Below are 22,817 nucleotides of genomic sequence, written 5' to 3'. Positions count from 1 at the left end.
CAAAACAGTCCCCAACAGCCGGTATTCTTCATGGGCAGCCTTCAAGAGAGAGAGAAAGAGAGTAGCCATCATTAGGGCACCTTGTAACGGTGGTAGAGGCTAGTGTGCAGCAAGAGAGCCTCTATTAATGAAGAGAGAGGGCTCCAATTTATAGATTTGGGCCTACCATGAGCTAAAATGGCAAGAGAAGGCTACAATGACAAGTGGAGAGCCACACAATAGCTGAAGTGACAAGTGTGAGGCCACTTGTCTCACTTTGATCCACTTTCTAACAAGTGTCAGGCCACTTGTCTCACTTTGGTCCACTTTCTTGCCACATGTCCCAATCTAAGAGATGGGTCCTTCCATAAACTTTATCTCTAAAAATATCCCAACTGGTAGACATTCTGTCATAGGCACTTTGCCAACTCTTGGTATCTGCTCAATTCCAGATGTAATGACGCGAACGAAATTTCCATCGGAATCGGGCCAAAAATAGCAACTCTCCTAAATTTTAGGAGTGTGGTCCTTTGTATTCTAGGATAATCCCCCATTCCCTAAGCTTGTACTTTCCAAATATTTAGACATCCTGGAGTCCACCAGACTCCTTTCATACTGGGAAATGTCCAGGCTGGTGACACCTTCCGTGCATCCAAGATGCGTGGCATGCATTCCCTCCTGTGTGCCACCTGTGCTAGTGTGAGATCGTCTTCGAGGTAAGTCTTTTCTCCTTTTGGTAAGGAATGCTTGCCTCGCCTCCAACCCCGCAAACTTGACGACGAGTGCGCGTTCCTTGGTGGTGTCTTTGCCCACCCGCCATGTCTCGACGAAGGGGGTATCAGCGATTTCCAGCTTTCTGCATAGTGCTATGGCGTTATCTTTCGGCGAGGCTCCTACCTTCCATCCCACCACTCTGACATTCAATGCCCTAATCTTCCTTCTTTTCTCCTCTTCAAGTGTGTCATTGATGATGTTTAGGGATGATGGTGGGTTCCGTTGCTTCTTGGCAACCTCAATCCAGCTGCCTGCTTCTTCCACGTGTTTCTGTGTCTTCTTAATCACCTCATTCCATGTGGTTGCCTCGTTTGCCTTCTTCTCCTCTTGTTCCTGGAGGGTCTTCAATTGCACTCTAAGTGTATTCAGCTCATCATTGAGGGATAGTTGAATCTCTCCTTCTTCGAATTGAGTATGTGCCCTCAAGGTCTCGTTTTCCACTCTAAGGATGGCAACTTGGGCCTCCAGCTCCGTGATTAGTGAGGTGTGGTGGCTGGTCTTTGCGTGCAACATTTGGACCATTTCCTCCTGCATCTTGCTTAGCTGAGTTGCCATGTATGCCTGCATGTCTGCCTTCCACCTATCCATCTCCTCTTGCATGGAGGCACGCAACTCATGCCCAAGGTCATCACTATCCTTGTTCTCCCCGAGCTTCTTTTGTAGGTGCTCAATGTCAGTATCCTGCATTTTGCATACTTTTGCATACGAGAGAGAGAGAGAGAGAGAGAGAGAGAGCATCGGGTTGGCAGCGTTTCTCCCCTCCACATACTCCATCCCATGTGTTCTTTTTAAGGCAAATACATAACTTACTTGAAATGGGTTTTGGGCACCCACACTTATTGTTGCCCAAGGCCCATAACTTTAATAAATGTGAATACATGACTATATAAATATAAAGGTTAGAATAGCAACATTTAAAATAAATGAATATGCCACACTTACCACATGTTCACATGCAATAAAATATGTCAGAAGACAAAGCTGCCCTGCAGTCCCTTCCAGAAGTCTGAAAGGAAACGCTGTGAGAGGCCCTGAGTCTGCCAATGTGCTGCTGCCGGTGTGCCATCTATCTCACACATCTGGATCATGCGGCCTAGCCGCGCAGAATATGCAAAGAAGGGGGCATCCAGAGTCTCCTCCCGATCCCCTAGATCATGCCAAGTCCACTCTCCCGGGTCCCACTGAAGGCACGTGAGAGGTCGGCACTCCCATATCCATAGCTGCCATAATCTCTCCCTGGCCACCTTGGCCGGTGCTGGATCAATATGCCATTCTCGTGCCCGAAAACCAATCACCCTCACCCTTTGCGAGGTGCAGCCATTAAAATCCTCCAAGGTAAGCTCAAATCTCTCTAGACTGCCATGGGATCCAATAGAGAAAGTGAGCAGACAACTGTCCTCATTTGCTCCGTGGACCGCCACAAGGATATTGTGTCTGGTAAACACGGCTAGCCGCACAGGGGGGGGGGGGGGGGGGGGTTCGGGTCTAGGGGAGTCAACCACTCCTGAGGGATAGCTAAGTCAATGTCGATGCTAAGCCTATCTCTACCCCGGATCCCTGTAAGGCCTCTCTCCTACACCTCCAGGGCTAACTGCCTGTGGGCGATCCAATCTCCAAGAGACCTGACTTGTCCCATGCTCAAGGTGCCCCAAGAAACATGCGGTCACGCGCCTAGCACGTGGCCACTGGGTAAACGGATCACAATGGCATCAGAAGACATCTCTGCAAGCAATGAAGATTAAGTGTCAAGGCTGACACGTGTAGCCAAATTGGCCTGATCTGCACTGTGGAAGAAGATGCCAGCTTCTTCTTTTTTTCACTCTCAATACGCTTCCTGCATTCCTCTATGGTGTGCCCTGTTTTCCTGCAATTTTCTTTTCAGGCTTGTCCTCTGTCTTGGGAGGATTCAATGGGCTAGGTTTAGGCCCAAATTTATTCCCACGAAAAGGAGCAGCCATTGCTGACTCAACAGACATCATGTTGTTCCTGTTGGAACGAGATTGCTCTTCACTAAGCAAGAGAGTCACAAGGTTGTCAAAAGTGACCGCATTAGGTGCATTGCCAGCCAACAACCGCAAAGTGGTGCCAAATGTCTGATAAGAGTCAAGCAAGTTGCGCAAAACTGTCTGAACAAGATAGCTATCTATCAAAACCTCATCAATGTTAATGAGTTGCTCTCGTAGGTCCTTCACATGCGTAAGATACTGATCGATAGATGCGGTTGCCTGCAATTTGACCAGGTCCATGCGTACCTTGTCCTTTGATACAATGTAACCAAGATAGTGAAGTTCTGATAAGAAGAATTCACTCTTCTTACCATTAATGTAGAGCTTGTGACTAAAAAGCTCTTCGAACACACTAGCCAAGTGCTCGCGGTGCTGTTCTTCATCTTTGGAAAACACAATGATATCATCAAAGAAGGTCCCAATAAATTGTCTCTGCTTTCTAAAAATCATGTTCATCATCCGACTGAACGTACCAATGCATTGGTAAGCCCAAACGGCACTGCCAAGAACTCAGAGAGCCCAAACTGCGTTCAAAAAGTGGTTTTATGTACATCCTGCGATGCCACTCGTACTTGATTGAGATCAATTCGACTTACGAAAGTTGCACCTTCCAGCTTGTCAAGAATGTGCAATCCACACGCACGCTGGCAAGGATCAATACAATCAATGAATACAAAACAAACAGATATGCTGATGTAGAATTTTCAGCTAAGCATACAGAAGAGATAACATGAGCACTCAAGCTGAGTCTCTTAAGTAGGAGAGTGCACATTTCGAGGGATCTGTTGGAATTGCTCATACTCCTCTTGAGCAAGAGAGGGCATATGCAGGAGAGACTGCTGGTACTGCACATTCAGATCTTGTTGATGTAAGGTTTGAGTTGGAGGCCTTGAGGCGCCAAGTTAGACGATTCTCTAATGAGACAATGCAATGGAGATCTTTGATAAAGAATCTTGATGTGTAAAAAGTCCAGTACAAAAAGGAAAGTTTCTCTAGATGATGTAGCCTTTGAGGCCATGGCAGCAGAGATGGGGATATAAAGATCCTCGTGAATCGGCCAAGTCTTATCTGAGAGGACAAAAGGATGTATATGAGGATTTCAGTGGAAGAAAGGTTTCTCGCTGGGAAGCACATGCACATTTTGATGATTCACAAGAGGCCATATCTCATCCTCATCATACTGTTCCACGCCGAGAGGGTTCTCATCATGCTGATTCCACTTGATCTACGAGTTCCGCTCAAGATAGTGGAAAGAGAGCTCGACATGAGTCTCCTATGGCTAAAACTGATGGGCATGGCAAATCTCATTCAAAGAAGAAAGCCAAAGAGTTTAAATCAAGGGATAAGGACATCAAATTTGAGACCTTCTTTGGGAAGATGGAAGCTACCAAAGCTCTTGCTTTTATTTGGCAATTTGAGATAGCTTTTTGCAATGAAGATTTCTCAGAGAAGTCAAAACTGAGGCATGTGGGTATGCATCTAAGAGATACAGCTAGTGATTGGTGGATGGCCAAACTCTTGGATCACAATGCTGCCCGCACATGGGCTGAATTTAAAACTCAGTTTTATGACCAATTCTTACCGCCAAATTTTACTAAAAATGTTCGTAAAGAATGGGATTGGTTGAAACAGGAAGAAGGGGAGTCAGTGCAAACTTACATCGTCAAATATTGGAAGGTACTCCTAAAAGTTGCCCTTTTCATGACACTCTCTGATGAAGAGAAGAAAAGAAAGTTTGAGTCTGGGTTGCATCAGATCATTCAAGAGAGCCTTGAAGTGTACCCAAATTAAACCCTTCAGTAGTTAACGCATTTGGCTACAGTAGCGGAGACGTTGCACATAAAACATGACAAATCTAAGCCAATTTCAGATTTTTCCAAGGCTAAGAAGTGGGCTGGATATGACCACAAAAAGAGCGAACAGCCCTTAAAAAGTGATCAAAAAGATGCCCAGGGTACAAAGGAACATTCATTCAAGAAGCTGTGGGGCAAACGCAATGATCATGGGACTATCAAAACAGTAGAGGATTGAGTATGCACATGATCGAAAATGTTTTGGATGTGGAAGTAAAGATCACTTGTATTATGGGTGCCCACGAAACCCGAAAAATGCAGATAGTGGCACCGAAAAGCCTCATGTAAATGCTGTGCCAGATGTACTGGGAAACACAAGACATACTTCAACTGAAAGACTCATATGTAAAGCATGGGGACAACTAAAAGATCAACCCGCACTATTTCCTTTTGATGAGGTATCCACGAACAATTTCATTTTTGTGCATATGGCTGCTACCATAGGGTTGGATGTATCAGATTATGGCACTCAAATGGATGCAAATGTAGCTTTTCAGGGTAAAGGAGTGAATGTAACACCAATCATTCGCAAGCTCCGCATTCACATACATGGCTATCTTGATCATGAGAGCTTTATGGTTGCTTCTCTCACTGGCTGTGATTTTTTGCTGGGAATGCCTTGGCATGCTCTTATAGAGATAGAGAGATTGTTATAGATGCTGGTACTCTAGGAAGTACCATACCTATTGTTAGCCATGTACAAGTCAATAAGGTAATAAAGAAATTCACTTGTTCTTACTTGGTTTTTGTAAGAGAGAGTACTGAGCATGATAGAGTGAATGTTGATCAACTAACTCGAGAGCGAGTAGATTTCATGCACCGCTATAGTGATTGTTTTCAAGATGTGCTACCTGGTAAATTACCACCTGAGTGTCCCGAAGATCAGCGTATTGATGTGATCCGTCCAACGGGCCTTCATACAAGGTAAGTGCTAGCCAACAAGAAGAGATTATGGCATAGGTAAATGACTTGCTCGAGAAAGGTGTAACTATTTGACCCTCCTAGCTCTATTTCACATGATGGAACCCTTGCCCGAACACCAGACACGTAGAAGAAGGCATGGGGACATGGACCATAAGGTTTGCTTTTGAAAAAGCACCATGTTTTGTCCAAAAGCAAGAAAAAGCAAAAAGTCAAACTGGGTTGACCGTGAGCCAAGGGCACCCCACTGGCAAGAGGAGATTGAGCCAAACCAAAAAGCTAAAAGCCGCTTTTCCAAATTGGATTTGGATATTGGATTTGGTACTAGCCCAGTGAGAGAGACTTGTGGATCATCCTCGTGGTGTGCTCGGCAACAGAGATCTCGTGCCTAGACATTGACATCGACTTGGATATCCTCGTGGTGTGCTCGGCAACAGAGATCTCGTGCCTAGATATCGACATCGACTTGGACCAAAAATCGTCCTTTCTCAAGCAGAGAAAGAAACCTTTGCTCTGATACCAATGTCACAGGCCGACACGTGAATACAGAAAACCAGTGCCTCAAATCATAGCATACATTCAACATCCATCACAACATGAGCATGAATCAATACATCTGTCATCACAAGCATCATAAACATATACATCTTGAAAGAATCACATAAGATAATCTTGCACATGACATAGCACTAGGGGCTGAAGTTGGGCCAGCCCCCCCGAGGTATCTTTATTACCAACAGAGTATTCTCTTGTACAAGATGCGGGTGCCCGGGAGTTCCACCCCTCTGACAGCACCAGATTTATCTAAATCTGTGAAAAAACAAAGCAAGACAAGCTTTCAGTCACCAACCAGAGCAAAGCAGTCACCAACTGCTCAATAAAGACAGCAAACCCTTGGTCACCAACCAGGGAAGACCATTCGAATCGCTATTGACCAGAACCTCGTCTTTAGTACCTGAAGCGAACAGAATGACAGAGTCTTACCAAGAGATTTTGGAATGAGTTAAGGACAAGATGACTAAAGCACAGGAGGCCTACACTCAACATGCCAACAAAGACCGAAGGGATGTGAAGTTCTCGAAAGGAGATTGGGTTTATCTTCGGATTATGAAGCAAAGACTGAAACAGGTGGGCAAGTGATGCCCAAAGTTATCGTTCAAAAGCTTCAGACCTTTTCCTATCCAGAGAAAGATCAACGAGGTTTCAATGAAGTTAAAGCTATCTCCAAGCTAGACTATGCATAATGTGTTCCATGTCAATTGGCTAAAACCATATGCAAGTCCAATCCCTTCAAAAGTGAAAGACAAAGCGGAACCAGATATAGTGGATGAAGCTGAAGTGATGGCTCCAGAACACATCCTTTTGCACCGCTTCAAGCATGGCTCAAGCCGAAGACAAAGACAATTCAATTTCTCACGAGGTTTCAAGACCGAGGGACTCACGAAGCGGTTTGGCTTGACAAAGAATTCTTCGAAGACTATCTGGCTTTATTGACGAACTATTTGGAGGCTATGCAGCTTCCATCAAGTTAAGCAGAAGGGGATCTCACGTGCATCCAACACTTGGATGCCACGTGGACATATCTCAACAAGAATATGCAAGACCTGGAGTCGAAATTGGTCCGTCAGCCAAGTCCGGGACAAGTCAGCCAAGGTTCCACTCTACGCGTCCGAGGTCAGGTGTGCATTGTCCTAAACATGAAGCAGTGCCAAGCCAACCATACTGTGAGTCTCCCTCTAGAATGATGTCAGATGATCTGTGTTGGGTTTGCGACTGGAGATGGTTAATGAGGCTACAATCAGATCTCTATTGCACCTGAGGATCAAGCTAGAACTTCTTTTATCACATTAAAGATGGTGTGCATGCCTATCGTGCTATGCCATTTTGCCTAACGAAAAACACTACATTTAAAGATTTTCTAAGAAAGTTCTTGGAAGCTTTCTTGGATGATTTTTACATTCATTCGTCATGGAAGGAGCACTTATCTTGCTTACGTAAGGTATTTGAATGATTGCAGACTTTATCACAGAAGCATGTACGAATTGCATATAGGATGGGATCCAACCCATAAGGCTACCCCATAAGAGAGTGTTATACTCTTGCATTGGGCATGGGACAAGCTCTGTGCCACCCCAAGGAGCCACAAACCAAGCTTTGTCCCTCAGCCCAAAGAAGGGCTATCGACTAGCCCAAGGGGCCTGGCTAGGCAGCCGACAGTCTATGGGCCAGCCCAGCCAGACGGCCAGGCCTAGGTGCTGCCCAGCACCCACTCGGCCAGGGCTAGGGGGCTGCCCAGCAGCCATAAATGCGCAATGTAGCCAGCCAGGGACTACAATATGAAAACGCTATAGTAAAAGCATTTAATTGCAAAAAGACCAAGTCGTGGAGAGACTTTAGAACCAGCCGACTTGCTCATGAAAAGGGTATAAATACCGATTCATCTCATTATTCACAAAGGGTTGCTGCGTTCCAAGGCCCACGACAACCAAGGGGAAGTGCTCAGCCAAGGTGAAGAAGTGTAGGTCAAGAAGAACCAGTCTTTATTTACACATTTACATCATTCTAATAAAGCAAATACACCATTCGTGGTGGAGGCCCTACAGACGGTATTCGGGACCCAATAGTATGTCCTCTTCTCCTCCTCTCTCTCTATTTCTGCACATCTTCTTCTATGTTGTGCGTTATCTTCGTTCGCGAACGATTGCTGAATTCTGAGCATTGAAGTTACCGATTCTTCCACGAAGCTTCCGCATGTTACAAATTGGTTATATATGGACAGCCATTGGACGCTTGTTATTGCCATTGGGCATGAAATTGAGCCATTGGGCACTTGCTATTGATATGGGGTATTGTATCTCAGACATATTGACTTATGGACAGCTTTATGGGTCTATGGATGAGCCTTATTGGTTTATGGACAGCTTTATGGGCTTATGATTCAGCCATATTGGTTTATGGACAACTTTATGGACTTATGAATCAACCATACGGGTTTATGGACAGCTATGTAGGCTATGTTGGCCGGTATCCACACGGAATAAACATATTCCTAGCTTTTTCATGGAGCTTTTTTATTACATCTCTCTTTTACAGTTTTGTGGAATTAAGTGGCATATTCCTGGAACTTTCATGATGTGCACATCTCTCTTTTACAATTTTATGGAATTAAGTGGCATATGTTTAAGGTTGTGGCCAATTAAAGTGTTTAATTGCATTAATAGTCAAGTGTTTTGTGAAACACTCCTAGATACACAACGATGCCAAAGCAATGTTCTACACCACACATTTAGGCTGTTACACACGTAACTTGCCAATGGAGATAATGTATAACGTCTTTTGAGAGTAAAAGTGAGGTCGCCAAATACCTCCACTTTCAGTTCCCCTATTGCCTCCGAAAACCTGACAATGTTGCAAACGCGGGGGTCATCTGTTCCTTTTAAAGTGATCTCCTGAAAGACGCTGAATGTGTCCACTCCCACAAATGCCCTCTGCAAACCACAACAGTTCAAAAATCTGACGAAATCCACTAGTCACACATTGTTAAGAAACATAAAGCTTGCCTGAATAGGCGATGCAGTGCCAGGCCGAGTGGTGAACATCAGGCGCCATGTCCCCTCTATCAAGATAGAGCTTGTCTGCTCCAAATCAGGACATTAAAATTCAGATATCAGAAACAGACTTTGACTCTTCCTGATGAAACAGAAGGAGATGAAGACAAACTTACAGGTTCCTCGATGCCACCAATGGCTTCGAGGGACTTCACAGCATCAGAGATGTCCTGCACTTGATGAACCAATGAGGCTTGTGTTTGTTAGTATTTAAGCAGGCCTCTGCACAATTTTCTTCACAAATGCAGGCTATTTGGTGTAAACAAAGACCATTACCTACCTTGAGTATTGTTAAGAACTGTATATGCACACTTCTCCTCACAGATGCAATGAAGGCCATTTCTAATCAAGAGTTTTAAGTGTTTGCTGTAGACAGTTCTCTCCACAAGTGCAAGCTATTTGAGGTGAAAAAACCATTGCCTACTTTGAGTTGTGTCAGAAACAAGAGTTTGAATTTCGAGGGTTTGCAGATCTCTTTGCATACAGTCCTCCTCCAAGCTACTTGATGTGGAAAAAACCATCACGGACATTTGGTCTGCAGAATTATTCTCTGCCAATCCTGCTATTCTGTCCAGAATCTTACATGGTGTACACTGACTTTCTCGCCTACCACCATCAGCCTGCCTGTACATTGACGTGGCATCCGTGACTGCTGGAAACAGCCCTGGTTCATCCGGTTCCCAGAAAAGGGCTCCTGGCTTCACCGACCACCCACGTCTCGAAAACTGGCCTCCCAGAGACCATTACCTACCCCATAAAGCTATGCAAGCTAGGTTTTGCAGAAACTTTTAGGGTATACAGCAGTCACGTTAGCTAGGGCGAAAATTTCTCTGCACACTTCCGTTCAAAAAATATATAGGGTTTGCAAAACCTTCTGCACAATCCCTTTCACAACTGCGAGATGTTTGATGTGGAAAAGGGCCATAGCCTACCTCAAGTTTAGTGGACGAAACTCCGCGGCCTCGGCCCTGAATGCCGATGAGAGCATCGATCAGGTCAGACTCCGCTTGTTGGATCGGATTGGCCACTGCAGATGAAGACGCTAAGATGGAGAAAATGCGAGCGTTAGAGCTGCGAAGTACCCTCCTGCTGCTGCTGCTGCTGCTGCTGCTGCTTCTGCTTCTGCTTCTGAAGCAAGCGAACCTGTGCGTAAGAGGAAGAAAAGGGGAACGGTGAAGGTTGTAAAGACCATGGCTCTGGGGGAGTTGAACATGAGCCATGGCTTGCAGCCACAATGAAACAGTGCTTGTCACGGTTTATCGACCACCACGTGGCAAACAGATAGAAGGCAATTAATTATACCTCAATGTAATGTAATAAAATTTGCACTTTTTTGAAATCGAAAAATAAATCTGGAGCAAGAAATTAATGTAATAAAATTTGCACTTTTTGAAATCATGCATGGATAACAACCTCCCTTTGATGGACACTTTTCCTCTCCACGCACTATTATTCAGTCTATAGATCTATTAATTACTTAATCAGGCCTGATTAATTAATCAATATGAGAAGCGAAGGTCAAAACCTTCCTTCGCTTCTCTCTCTCTCTCTCTCTCTCTCCGCTCTCTCAGGCCCCCCTCTCTTTCAAGTGCGCTAGTCTGGCTCACCTGCCCGTCCCCATGCTCTTTCTCGCGCTCAACTACCCCTCTCTCAAGCTCGCCCAACATCTCTCCATTTGCGCATTCTCTCCCAGCATCTCTCCATTCGCACGCTCTCTCCCTCTCTCTCGAGCTTATTCGCCATCTCTCCCTCCGCGGTCATCTCTCTCCCCCCGTCTCTCAGGCTCGCTCCCGCGCTCATCTCCCCTCTCTAAAGGTCGGGCAGCATCTCTCTTTCTTCACGCTCTCTCCCTCTCTTACACGTTTTACACGGCACCCATTCGAGGGGCTCCTCACTGGCCACACATCAAACCCATATTCACTCTAATTTCCAAGGTTTTGGCCCCCATATTCACGTGGTTTTTCTAAGGTTCTCTTCTCTCAAGTAATTAATTAATGCTGCCAAGGAAAATTTGGCACCCATATTAGCACACACACCGAAGGGAGGTCCACCACGAGTCAAAAAGTCACGGCCAGCTTTTTCAAAAACCTTGTCCGGTAAGAAAGCGTCGAAGACCTTTTGGGCCAATGTGGGATACAAACCTTTAACTTTCACTCCAAACATGCAAAAGACTGGGCCAATGTGGGATTGAAACCTTCAGCGTCCACTCCAAGTAAATGTGTTCTAACCACATGTCCCACTAGCATTCAGTGTGATCATTCAGTGTGATAACACTCATAAAGACAAAACTATAGCATGGGTCGACAAACACCTGCATATGTCCAAAGTGGATAAGGGGTTTGGTTGGTTCACCCATCTGCATACAGCTGTGAAGCCACCCTTGAACACATGGGAAGACAAGTTTTAACATGGTGATGAACTTGTTATTATTGTCCAGAGTATATTAACATAGAGGAATTTGTTGGAATTAAGGTTTGGAGAGTTTAGGGTGGAAAGAAGTGGTCATTAGCCATGGTGATCATTGCTAATGAGTATGATTAACACTTAATGCTACTAGTAGAAGATGTGTTCTAACCACATGTCCCACTAGCATTCAGTGATAACACAAATAAAGACAAAAGTATACCATGGGGGGTCGACAAACACTTGCATATGTCCAAAGTGGACCAGGGGGGAGATTTGAACTAATCATCATTAAGGTGTGTCATTAAGCCTTGAGCCTCTATTGTAAGGGATTAGACACTACCAGTGAAGTTAATCTCAATTGGTAAGACCCTTCCCATATAAAAAAACAATACCTCGTTATTTAATTTTGGATAGCTTTGATGGCAATGCTCTCTAGACTTGCCAAATGAAGATAAAGTCTTCTGCTCTAACAAAAGCATCAACAAAGGGCTTTACAAGAATAAAGCCTAATCATGAAGAAAATGATTGCTCCATCAAAAGGAGATCATCACCTAGCTATCATCATCAGCTCTAGCAATGCAAGCAATGAAGAAGAACCGGCCTTCAAAGAAGAGGTCAATCTCATCAAAAATTTATGAATCGGCCTTCTAAAAGGCTTTCTTGACCCAAAACCACTCACATAATATCCTTAGTCTTTTGTAAAGCCTCACCATGACTAAGTTGGTGAAACCTAAGCCAAAGATGGCTAGGTAAATCCAAACATGTCAAAGGCTAAGGTGGTGAAACTAAAGTTGGAGATTGCTTTGTAAATCCACAAGTGTCTACGGTGACTAATAATCATTTGAAGGGGACTAATAATCATTTGAAGGGGAGTGTTAGAAATAAGCAAATAATCATCCTCAACAAATAGAGTGTGTGCAAAAGCTTTGAAGGTTTCGGGCATCCTGAGGAATATTCTTGAGTGCCGTACTTTTATGTAGTTTTATTGTCTATAAGGCTTAACCACTAATAGAGAAAACACTCTTGTGGTTCTTGGCTCATTCTCACTTCTATCCTTTATGTGTGTTCACATCTTCTACTAGTAGCATTAAGTGTTAATCATACTCATTAGCAATGATCACCATGGTTAATCACCACATCTTTCCACCCTAAGCTCTCCAAACCTTAATTCCAACAAATGCCTCTACGTTAATATACTCTAGACAACAATAACAAGTTCATCACCATGTTAAAACTTGTCTTCGGATGTGTTCGAGGGTGGCTTCACAATCGTATGCAAATGGGCGAAGCAATCAAACCCCTTAAAAAGATAAGCAAAAAACTCGTGTTTTGGAGGATGAGAATTATGCACCAAATGAGAGGGGTTTTGTCACGTAGGCTGTAACGCCTGTGAATGACCGACGACGGCAAACCGGATGGCCAGACGGGTTTAGTGTCAATGCCTCGGTCGGAGCGCCGAGGACGTGGCCATCCGGGGTTCAGTGAGAGAGGACGCCCATGCGGAGTCATGGGCGGCCAGGCTAGTGTGGACGGTAGGCCACACACTATATAGCCTGGGGGATGAGGGGCAATCCTCATTCTTCCTCTATTGCTAGGTGGTGATGAGCCAAAGGCCGACCGTCCCCTCTTGTGGTAGCACCCGTAGTGGTGTTACGATGATCTAACATTGGTATCAGAGTGTCAATTCCATTTGGTCAGGGTCCGTGCGTGACCGGGGACTAGAGCCCACTCAATGGTTTTCAACCATTCAATAAAAATCTTATCCTTATCTCTCTACAGGGTACAATTGACTGTGTAGAGGGAGGCGGCCATAGCTGGAAGGAAGCTCTCTCTCTCGCTCTCTCTCCGTTGCACACACCCAAGCTCTCCATTGCACGTAAGCAATTTTTGTTTTTTTGTTTTTTTTGGCTTTGGAGCTTGTCTGCAGGGGGAGAAGAGGTCGTATGTGGAGGGAACCTTGTAATGGCGGCTGTCTGGTGCTGTCGACTGTGTGGAGGGAACCGACGGCCTGCCCAGCGGGAGGCCTGTCTGCCTGCTGATGCTGCCGATGGCCAGCCCACAAGCGGCTAGCCAGGCCAGCACCAGTGGGGGCGGCGGCGGCCAGCCCACAGGCGGCCAGTCAGCAGCAGGCCAGCGCAGCCAGCCAAACTAGTGCCGGCGGCCAGCCATGATTTTTTGTTTTTTTTGTTTTTTTTAAAATCCAACGAACACCTCTCTCCCGGCGATGGAGGGATAATCTGGGGTGGTTCACAGGTTCCCGTGGGGAATAATTTTTTTAATGAGTTGCAGGCACCTTTCTCTCGGATCGGAGCATCACGGAGTAGCAACACTTGTAGAGGCTCGCAGTGCAACACTTGTAGAGGCTCGCAGTGCAACACAAATCGGCAATCGACGATAGTCGACAGGTGACCGTAAGGAGGGTGACTATTCTCTCTCCACTGCTCATTTTACAAGCGTTTTTTTTGTAATTTTCGAGTTCTTGCATTTTTATTTGTGCAAGAATTAAAGTATGTCTGCTAGGTGTAGTGTGTCCCCACCGCCTTCTACTTCTCTAGGGTTTTCAGGTCTCTTGTCCTCGGTCGTGGATTTGACCCCAACCGAATTGTCAGGCCGGTCCGGAGTGCGCTCGTCGATCATGCGTGATCCGCCAGCGCCCTCCTCGTCCGTTGACCCCGCCTTAGGACCCAGCGAGCCCGCAGCGGCCGCCCGCAGTAGCAGATGACCCCTTTCTGGGCCGATGAGCCAGATGACATGAACACCAACGTCGCCGAGGGGACCGAGGAGGACCTCTTGGAATATGACGACGACAATTATGACCTATTGGACCCTGCCGACGTCCTGACAGAGACGGAGCTCTCTAGTGGACTTTTTAAATATCTTAATGCAAAACTGAACAATATGGGTAACGTCCAGGCTGACTTAGTCACGATGCTACAGAGCATCTCCACACGGTTAGACGCACTGACAACCGCCTCGGCTAGTACTCCGACTCCTCGTGATAGACGAGCTCCTGTGGCACGGATGAGCGTAGCCTCGCCAGTGGTTGCAGGAGTACAGACCAATACGCCTGCGGGGCCGTTCATAGAGACAGACTCGTCGTCGTTATTGAAAGACTTGAAGCCGCCTAGTTTTGGTGGTGAGGAAAAGGAGAGAAACAAGGACTCGGTCAACATATTTCTAGCGAAGTGGTCAGACTTGCACACGCTGCGACGACAGCAGCCTAGCCGGATGCAGCCCGTAGAGGCTAGCCTCTCATTAATCGGCAAAGCGTACAAGTGATGGATGAGTTTGACAACTCGTCCTGCCACTTGGACAGAGTTTGAAACGATGTTTCGAAAAGAGTTTTTGCCTGTTAATGAGGTGGAGAGAAGCTGGGAGTTATGGGACAAGTGCTCGATGGAGAACAAATCCCTGACTCAGTACATCTCAGATTATAGGGAGATAGTACTCAAGCTAAAGGGGATCAATGAATTTCAGACATTGCGAGGCTTTAAAAGAGGCCTCAAAGATGATTACCTTGAGTACGTAGAGCCCTTACAGCCTAAAGACTTAGCAGAGGCAATTAAGTATGCGCAGATATTCGATGCACGTGGTGGTTCGAGCAGGGCCGAGGGTTGAGAAGAGGAGGTCAAGCCTTAAGAGAAAAGGGTTCCGCAGCAGCAGTGATAAGCAGGGGGATAGAATGGACCAGGGAGGATAGGGTGGTCATTGGTCTAAAAAACCGCGACCATCCAAAAAGAAAAAAGACAGCGAAGTCCAAAAAAAGAGGAGTATATTAAAGCGCGAAAGGAAAATCGCTGCTTTAATTGCAACGATGTAGGGCACACAAGGCTGAGTGTCCAAAGCTTAAAGCCAGCACGAGCGGCAACGAGCCCAAAAGAGACGGTAAATCCTCTAGACAGTTGCATACAGTGTAGAGACTCCCTCTCAGTTCCGCAGAGTTCAGAGAGGTGACAGTGTGTCATTGTGATGAGCATCATGCTTGTTCAGTGACACCAGCGATGTGGCAGCATACTGTAGGTCCGCATGACATGGTGCGCATGTACGGCATCATAGGTGGCCGTAGGGTCACAGTTTTTATCGATGATGGAGCTAGCCACAACTTCTTGAACTACTTGTTAGTCAAGAAGTTGGGGCCAGAGCGATCATGAGTATACTGTTGGCCTAGCCAACGGGTATGACAAAACGGTATGGAATACCGTAGTATTGGGGGTCCCATTATCTATGCAGCAGGACTACGAGGCTCCACTTGACTTTCAGGTCATGCACTTAACTAGAGCAGACGTATATCTAGGTAGGGAGTGGCTGTATGGCTTGTGGGCGCTAGTCTAGCTCGGAGTTACCTACATAATTCACTACGTTTTGAGCATGGAGGTAGAGTCATTACCCTGTAGGGCGACCGTACTGTCCCCGCCACACCACTTATTTTCCCCATGGAGCTGTGCACAGCAGTCCGCAGAGGCCAGATAGCAGAGGTATATGCTTGTTACCCTCTTTTAAATTTTGTTTCCGTAGATGAAACTATAGATGATGTTTGCGTAGACAAACAAGGAAAACAAAATAGCCTTGGACGAGACCCACTGTTTGAAAACCCTGTTTGGCATGCATGCAATTCAAACAAGAAAAAATTCAAGGCGAAAGAGACATTAAAGAAAACCTTGTTTGGCATGCATGCGATTCAAACAAGAAAAAATCCAAGGCGAAAGAGACATTAAAGAAAAAATCCAAGACGAAAGAGACATTAAAGAAAAAGTACATAGATACTTTAATGAATTTATTAGATGAATTTTAGGATGTTTTTCCTGATGATTTGTCATATGGCTTACCACTATCTAGAGAAGTAGACCATGGCATCGAAGTTATGCCAGGATCAAAACCTATAAGCAAACCTGCTTATAGATTAAGCCACTCTGAGGCTCAGGAGGTGGAAAAACAATTGACGGAATATTTGAACAAAGGCTTCATTCGGCCTAGTTCAAGGCATCGCCTATTCTTCTGGTAAAGAAGAAAGACGGATCTATGCGGATGTGCATAGACTATAGGGCTCTTCGATTAAGAACAAGTATTCAATGCCACGCATGGATGAGTTGTTTGATCAACTCTATGGATCAAGATACTTTACAAAAGTAGACCTGAGATCAGGGTATCATCAGGTTAGAATTAAAGCAGAAGATGTTGCGAAGACAGCATTTAGGACCCGTTTCGGGCATTTTGAGTTTTTGGTTATGCCATTTGGGCTAACCAATGCTCCAGCGATGTTTATGACGCTGATGGACAGCATTTTACGTCCATATCTGGGAAAATTCATAGTAGTTTTCCTAGATGATATTCTTGTGTACAATAAGACACAGAAAGAACACATAGAGCATTTGCATCTAGTGTTCGAGTTGTTGCGAGAGCACAAACTATTTGCAAAGAAGAGCAAATGTGAATTTTTTATAACAGAAATTCACTACCTTGGCCATATTATATCCGCCGATGGTACGCGGATGGAGCCAGAAAAAGTAGAAACTATTCTTAAATGGCCAGCGCCAAAGAATCTCGAGGAATTGCAGATATTTCTTGGCATGTTGAGATTCTATCGACAGTATGTGAAGGACTACGCGAAGATCGCAGTCCCGTTGACTGCCCAATTATGGTCAAAAACTAAAAACATTAGTTGGGGGGAAGCCCAACAGAAGAGCTTTGATAAGCTCAAGGTGACCGTAGCAGCTGAACCTGTTTTGACTATTGTCGATCCAAATGAGCTGTTTGTCTTGGAAACAGACACTAGTAATGAGGCCAATTGGGCCGTACTTATGCAAAGGGGACGCCCAATTGCATTTGAGAGTAAAAAGTTAGATCGTGCGCAGCGTAACTACTCGGCTTACGAGTGAGAGTTACTAGCGAGAGTTACTAGCGATAGTTCATGCACTGAAAAAGTGGAGACACTATTTATATGGTGCTTCTTTTGAGGTCCAGACGAACCATAAAAGTCTGAAATGGCTTTCAAGTCAAAGTGAACTGAAGGGTAGAAAAGCTCGGTGGGCGGAGATTCTATAGGAGTTTGACCTTCAGATACGTTACCAGAAAGGTAAGTATAACATGGTGGCAGATGCACTTAGTCGCATGCCACAAATTAATGAACTTAGTTTCACAGTCTTCAAGAATGATTTCTTGGAGTCACTATGTGGTTTATGTGTGCACGATCCATCTTTTACAGAGGTCTAGCGCGCTGTACGGATACGCACTTCTTCACAGATGCGACCACCTCCCTCGTTGGCACGGATTGCTAGTCTGGAGAGACCGGCCAAAGGTGCAATGGGAAGGGAAGCGAGAGTTAGTCTGGAGGGACTAGCCGTGTCTTTCGGGTATAGTTTGGAGCCAGAGAGCTTTGACGTAGGCCCTTCATCACCTTTGATTGCCACGGCTTCAAAGGGGGGTGATAAACTTTGTCGGGGGGAGAAATATGCTAATTACTCCATTGATGACGGGTACTTACTCTACAAGGGTACAGTATGTGTACCAACTATTGGTGACTTTCGGGCCCAAATTCTTAAAGAAAGTCATGATAGTCCAAGTGCGGGTCATCCCGGGATTCAGAAGACCTATGCACTAGTAAAAAGACAGTTTTATTGGCCTAGTTTGTTTAAGGACGTCCAGACTTATGTGCTGAAATGCAATAAGTGCCAGGTCAATAAACACGAATGTATGTACCAAGATGGAGAGCTCGGGGGTGACCCTTCACAACACTTGACATTGGTTCACTTGGGTGTGATAAAGTTCATCAGGGGAAAAGTATAGACACTATTCCATTAATGATGAGTACCTACTCTACAAGGGTAGAGTTTGTGTACTAACTATTGGTGACTCTTGGCCCCAAATTCTTATTGAAAGTCACAATAGCCCGAGTGTTGGTCATCCTGGGATACTGCACTAGATAAAAGATAATTTTATTAGCCTAGTTTGTTTAAGGAAGTTCGAGACTTTGTTCTTAAATGCAAGAAGTGTCAGGTCAATAAACATGAACACCACAAGGTTGGAGGTTTGCTACATCCGTTGGATATTCCCAAAGGGAAATGGGAGAGTATTTCCATGGATTTTATCATTGGTTTACCTAAAATGAATCGAGGGAATGATTTGGTTTGGGTAGTGATTGACAGGTTGACTAAGATGGTTTAGTTTATACGTACTAAAAAGGAGGTGAAAACTCTTGAGTTAGCTAGGTTGTTTATCGAACATCTCTATACAAGCTATATGGCCTGCCCCGCAGATATAGTTTCGGATAGGGATAGAAAGTTTGATAGTCACTTTTGGAGGGAATTCTTCAAAAAGTTGGACACTAATCTAAGTATGAGTATGGCTGATCATGCGCAGTCTGATGGTTAGACCAACATAGTCAACTAAGTGTTAGAGGACATGCTTTGAGCGTGGATATACCAACGCAAGATCTAGGGAGCCCTGAAGATAGCGAAAGATCCGCTTCACTGCTTGCCAATGCTTTGTACCTAGGATGTGCATAAATTTGCTACATTGGGAAACCCCAAAATGAATATCCGAGTGTGTGTTGCATAAGTATATGAGGCAGCCCACTACTTGGCTGTAAACACTCATATCAAAAGGCTCTCCAACATTATACATGCTCAATTTCAGCCCTGGCTCCATCAGAGTAGAGATGGGCTTACAATCTTCGAAGCCAAATTTGTGCAACAGCTTTTGAATGTACTTTCATTGGTGTACATAAATCCCCATATCTGTCTGCACAAATTGTATGGCCAAATAATAATGCAAGAATCCCAAATCTGTCATCTCAAATGACGTTTGCAATTCAGCTTGAATATTGAAATTTTATCTATATCATTCCCAGTTAGCAACATGTCATCCACATAAAGAATGAGCATAATCAAAGTGTCATGATCCTATTTCACATAGAGGGTGCTCTCCGTTGGACCATTGCAAAATCCCTGCGTGGTCAAATAAGTATGTATCTTCTCATACCTAGCTTGAGGAGCTTGTTTGAGACCATAAAGAGCTTTTCGAAGCTTGCATACTTTGTTTTCATGACCATGTATCACAAAACCAATGGGCTAATTTACATACACTTCTTTCTGCAAATCCCCATTGAGAAAAGCTGATTTTTTGTCTAACTGATGCACTTTCCATCCAAGATGGGCAGCCAGTGCAACAACACATAATTGTGGCCATACAGGAAGTAGGTGCGAAAGTCTTATCATAATCAATGCCTTTTTGCCGAGCATATCCTTTGGCCACTATCCTGGCCTTGTACCTATCACATCAATGGTACCATCAGACTTTCTTTTTGACTTGTAAACCCACTTTGTGCCAATGGGCTTCTTGCTAGCGGCAAGTCTACCAATCAATACCCATGTGCTACTTTTATGGATAGAATTCATCTCATTTTGCATGGCTTGCATCCCAATGCTCATCCTCATGAGCCTCTTCGAATGAATCTGGCTCATCTGCATCACAAAGTGTACTTATGCAAGCAACATTTGCGTGTTCTCTTGCATTATGTAAACCAACCCGAGTCCTGCTACCAAGTAGAGCTGAAAGTTTGCTTCCCTGTAAAGTACAGAGCAGCCAACGAAGAGAAGTGACCTTTGAAGTGGGTGACTTTGTTTTTTTGAAAGTCCTTGCGAAGTCAAAGACTCTCAAGATGGGAAAGTGTCAATAACTTTCTCCCAGATATTGTGGTCCATTTAAAATCCTTAAGAAGATTGATAGCGTACATACAAACTTGAGTTGCCAAAGAGCTCTTGAGTATATCCTATTTTTCATGTCAGTAGACTTCAAAAAACAATAAGGAGAATGTAGTTAACTCGTAACGTTTTGGTGGAACTTGTTGATTCATTGTCTCTTCTGCATAAACCCGAGAAGATTTTTTAATTTAGAGAATGGAAGATGAGGCATATTGTGTATCGAGAGGCACTTGTTAAGTGGAAGGATAGAGAGGATGAAGTGTTCACATGGGAACGCTTGAGTATGCTTACCAAGAACTATCCAAAGTTTGTTTTTGTGGATGAAAACTCTTCTTAAGGGGGAGGATGTCACGTAACGTGTACGTGGGCATGATCAGACTACGAGACCGTAGGCTAGAGAGCGGGTAAGGAGTCGGTCCAAGGCTCAGGGGTGAGATGCCCAGGTTGGAGTACCACGGGTGTCTAGACTAGTGTGGGCAGGAAGGCCCCCCTACATATAGCTCGGTGGGATCCCTCATTCTTGCTCTACAGCTGGGAGGTGAACATGAGCCATTCCTCTCTCATTCCGTGTAGCCTGTGTTTTTGCAAGAGTCCATAGGTGCATCATAGTCATTTACCTCTTTGACTAGATTACTGGGGACTAAGATATATCACAGTCATCATTTACCTCTCTAACTTGATTACTAGGGACTACCAAATCACATTCTAGCTCATTCTTTGCTAGATATGACCCATTTATAAAGTTTGTGTTGAGGTTGGCAAAAGGAGAGAAGGTGCATCGTTTTAAAATGACGACATTACAAAGAGGTACTTTCACATGGGTTATGCTGTAGGACATTTAGAGATTGAGATTAGGAGTAAGTGAATTAACTCTCCAAGTGTTAAATGTCTATAATAAATGAGAAACCTTATAAAGAGCAACTTTAAGGTTAATATAAATAGGATTTTAAGATAATAAAAAACATTAGGCAAGGTTCTATACCTTATAGAACTAATTCACATTGGCTAACTATGTATTTTACATGGGGCTCTAAGCAACATGTAAAATTATTATTATAACGAGGTAAACCTGGCGAATAAGCCATGTCTTAAAAGGTTAAACATGGTGTTGATGTTGGTTTTTGGGTGTGATTTATTGGTCCTCCTTTTTTTGTGGAGGAGAAGGACATATGTGTTTAGTAAGATATATCTTCACTTAGTCTCAATGCCATGTGGTTATGCCATTCCCTTCTATTATGTGTTAGAAGATGAGGATCAAAGTGATTATTTCAAATAGCTATGGCTCTAATTCATTTGATGATTTTATTGTATTTGCACATTTAAGACAGTTCAAGATTAAAATAGCTATAAGAAAAGGTGATCTTGTTTCCCATTGACTCTTTCTTATAGTTATGGCTTTAATTCATTTGATAATTTTAGTTTTTTGTACTTGCACATTTAAGATAGTTCAAGATTAAAATAGCTATAAGAAAAAGTGATCATGTTTTCCATCGACTCTTGCTATAAGTTATCAGGGTGCCTTTTTTCTCTTTATTTGCATATTGAGAACGGGGGGTTCAAGCACTGCATGTGGCACAAGATCTACATCATGCTTTTTATCCACATAGGTGATCATAAACAAAGTAGTGGAGAGATATGCAAGCAAGGCAATGGAAGAGAGGTGAAAAAGCACCCCAACTGCCAGTAATAATACCTTTACATCAAAATCTTCATACTCACACCATCTATAACATCTATAAAGAGTTTACTAGAGATTAGCATGTACAAGACGATTAACATGGATTTATAATCAAGAGATCCTATGAATCCAAAAACCTGATTCACATAAAATCCTAACTAAGTTGAATCAACAAACCTTACTCGAACCCTAAGTAAAATTCAAAACCTAAAAAATGAAACTCAAATTCTTAGAATTAAAATCCCCTAGATACCAACAAGCCCTTCAAAGGATTACCTTTAAACAAGCAGTATGGTTTGTACATTGAGCAAGAAAGGATTCTGAACACTCGAAGGGGAGGTAGACATGTTGTAAACACAAGATGAAGTAGCAAGGAAGGATCTTAATTCTCCAAGGGAGCTAGAGTTGTGTTCTTGTAAGCCAAACTCAAATAGAATATACACAAGCTGCAATAGCAACAGTATTAAGGTCAATTTAAAGTCAAAGAGTGCTTGCCAATTTTCCATTTTTGGTAAGCTTAACTTTAAATTCATTGCCCCCACTTGCCTAAGTTTGAGCAGTGAATTTAAACTTAAGCAAGAGGGGGATCTCCCCCTCTTAACCATTCTCTCATGGACAGGGAGTCTCCTCCTCTTGCCTAAGTTTGAGCAGCAAACTGAATTTAAAGTTAAGCTTACCAGAAATGGAAAATTGGTCAACACTCTAGCTGAATTGACTGCAGTTTTCTTGAAGGTGAGGAGTTAGGAGGATTTACATTTTGATGATAGGGATTTAGGAGGTGTATACATATGGGATATGGCTATAGATGGGTATTTCATATCCAAAATGTTTGCCATACTACTTCAGGAGTCATTATCCTCATCTTCATCATGTTATGTGCCATCATGATGTGC

At 44.0% G+C, this 22,817-nt stretch overlaps 1 protein-coding gene across 1 annotated transcript in view; it reads right to left on the bottom strand.

Moving 5' to 3' along the window:
* The window catches only part of LOC147607358 (Plastid-lipid associated protein PAP / fibrillin family protein), a 52,967-nt gene extending 42,539 nt beyond the window's left edge, over nucleotides 1–10,428 (bottom strand). The window contains exons 1-4 of the mRNA XM_086790457.1: nucleotides 10,074–10,428; nucleotides 9,258–9,311; nucleotides 9,094–9,168; nucleotides 8,899–9,021 (exon numbers count right to left, since the gene is read on the bottom strand). Coding sequence (XP_086646583.1) covers nucleotides 8,899–9,021; nucleotides 9,094–9,168; nucleotides 9,258–9,311; nucleotides 10,074–10,361 — 540 coding nt within the window. The 5' untranslated portion in view covers nucleotides 10,362–10,428. The remainder of the gene's footprint in view (nucleotides 1–8,898; nucleotides 9,022–9,093; nucleotides 9,169–9,257; nucleotides 9,312–10,073) is intronic.
* Between the last annotated feature and the right edge of the window lie 12,389 nt (nucleotides 10,429–22,817).

Source organism: Cibotium barometz, chromosome 55, assembly GCF_041138505.1.
Source record: "Cibotium barometz isolate CiBa-2024 chromosome 55, ASM4113850v1, whole genome shotgun sequence".
Lineage (NCBI taxonomy): Eukaryota > Viridiplantae > Streptophyta > Polypodiopsida > Cyatheales > Cibotiaceae > Cibotium > Cibotium barometz.
Note: the sequence above shows the minus strand (reverse complement) of the source record. Positions and strands in the feature narration are given on the sequence as shown.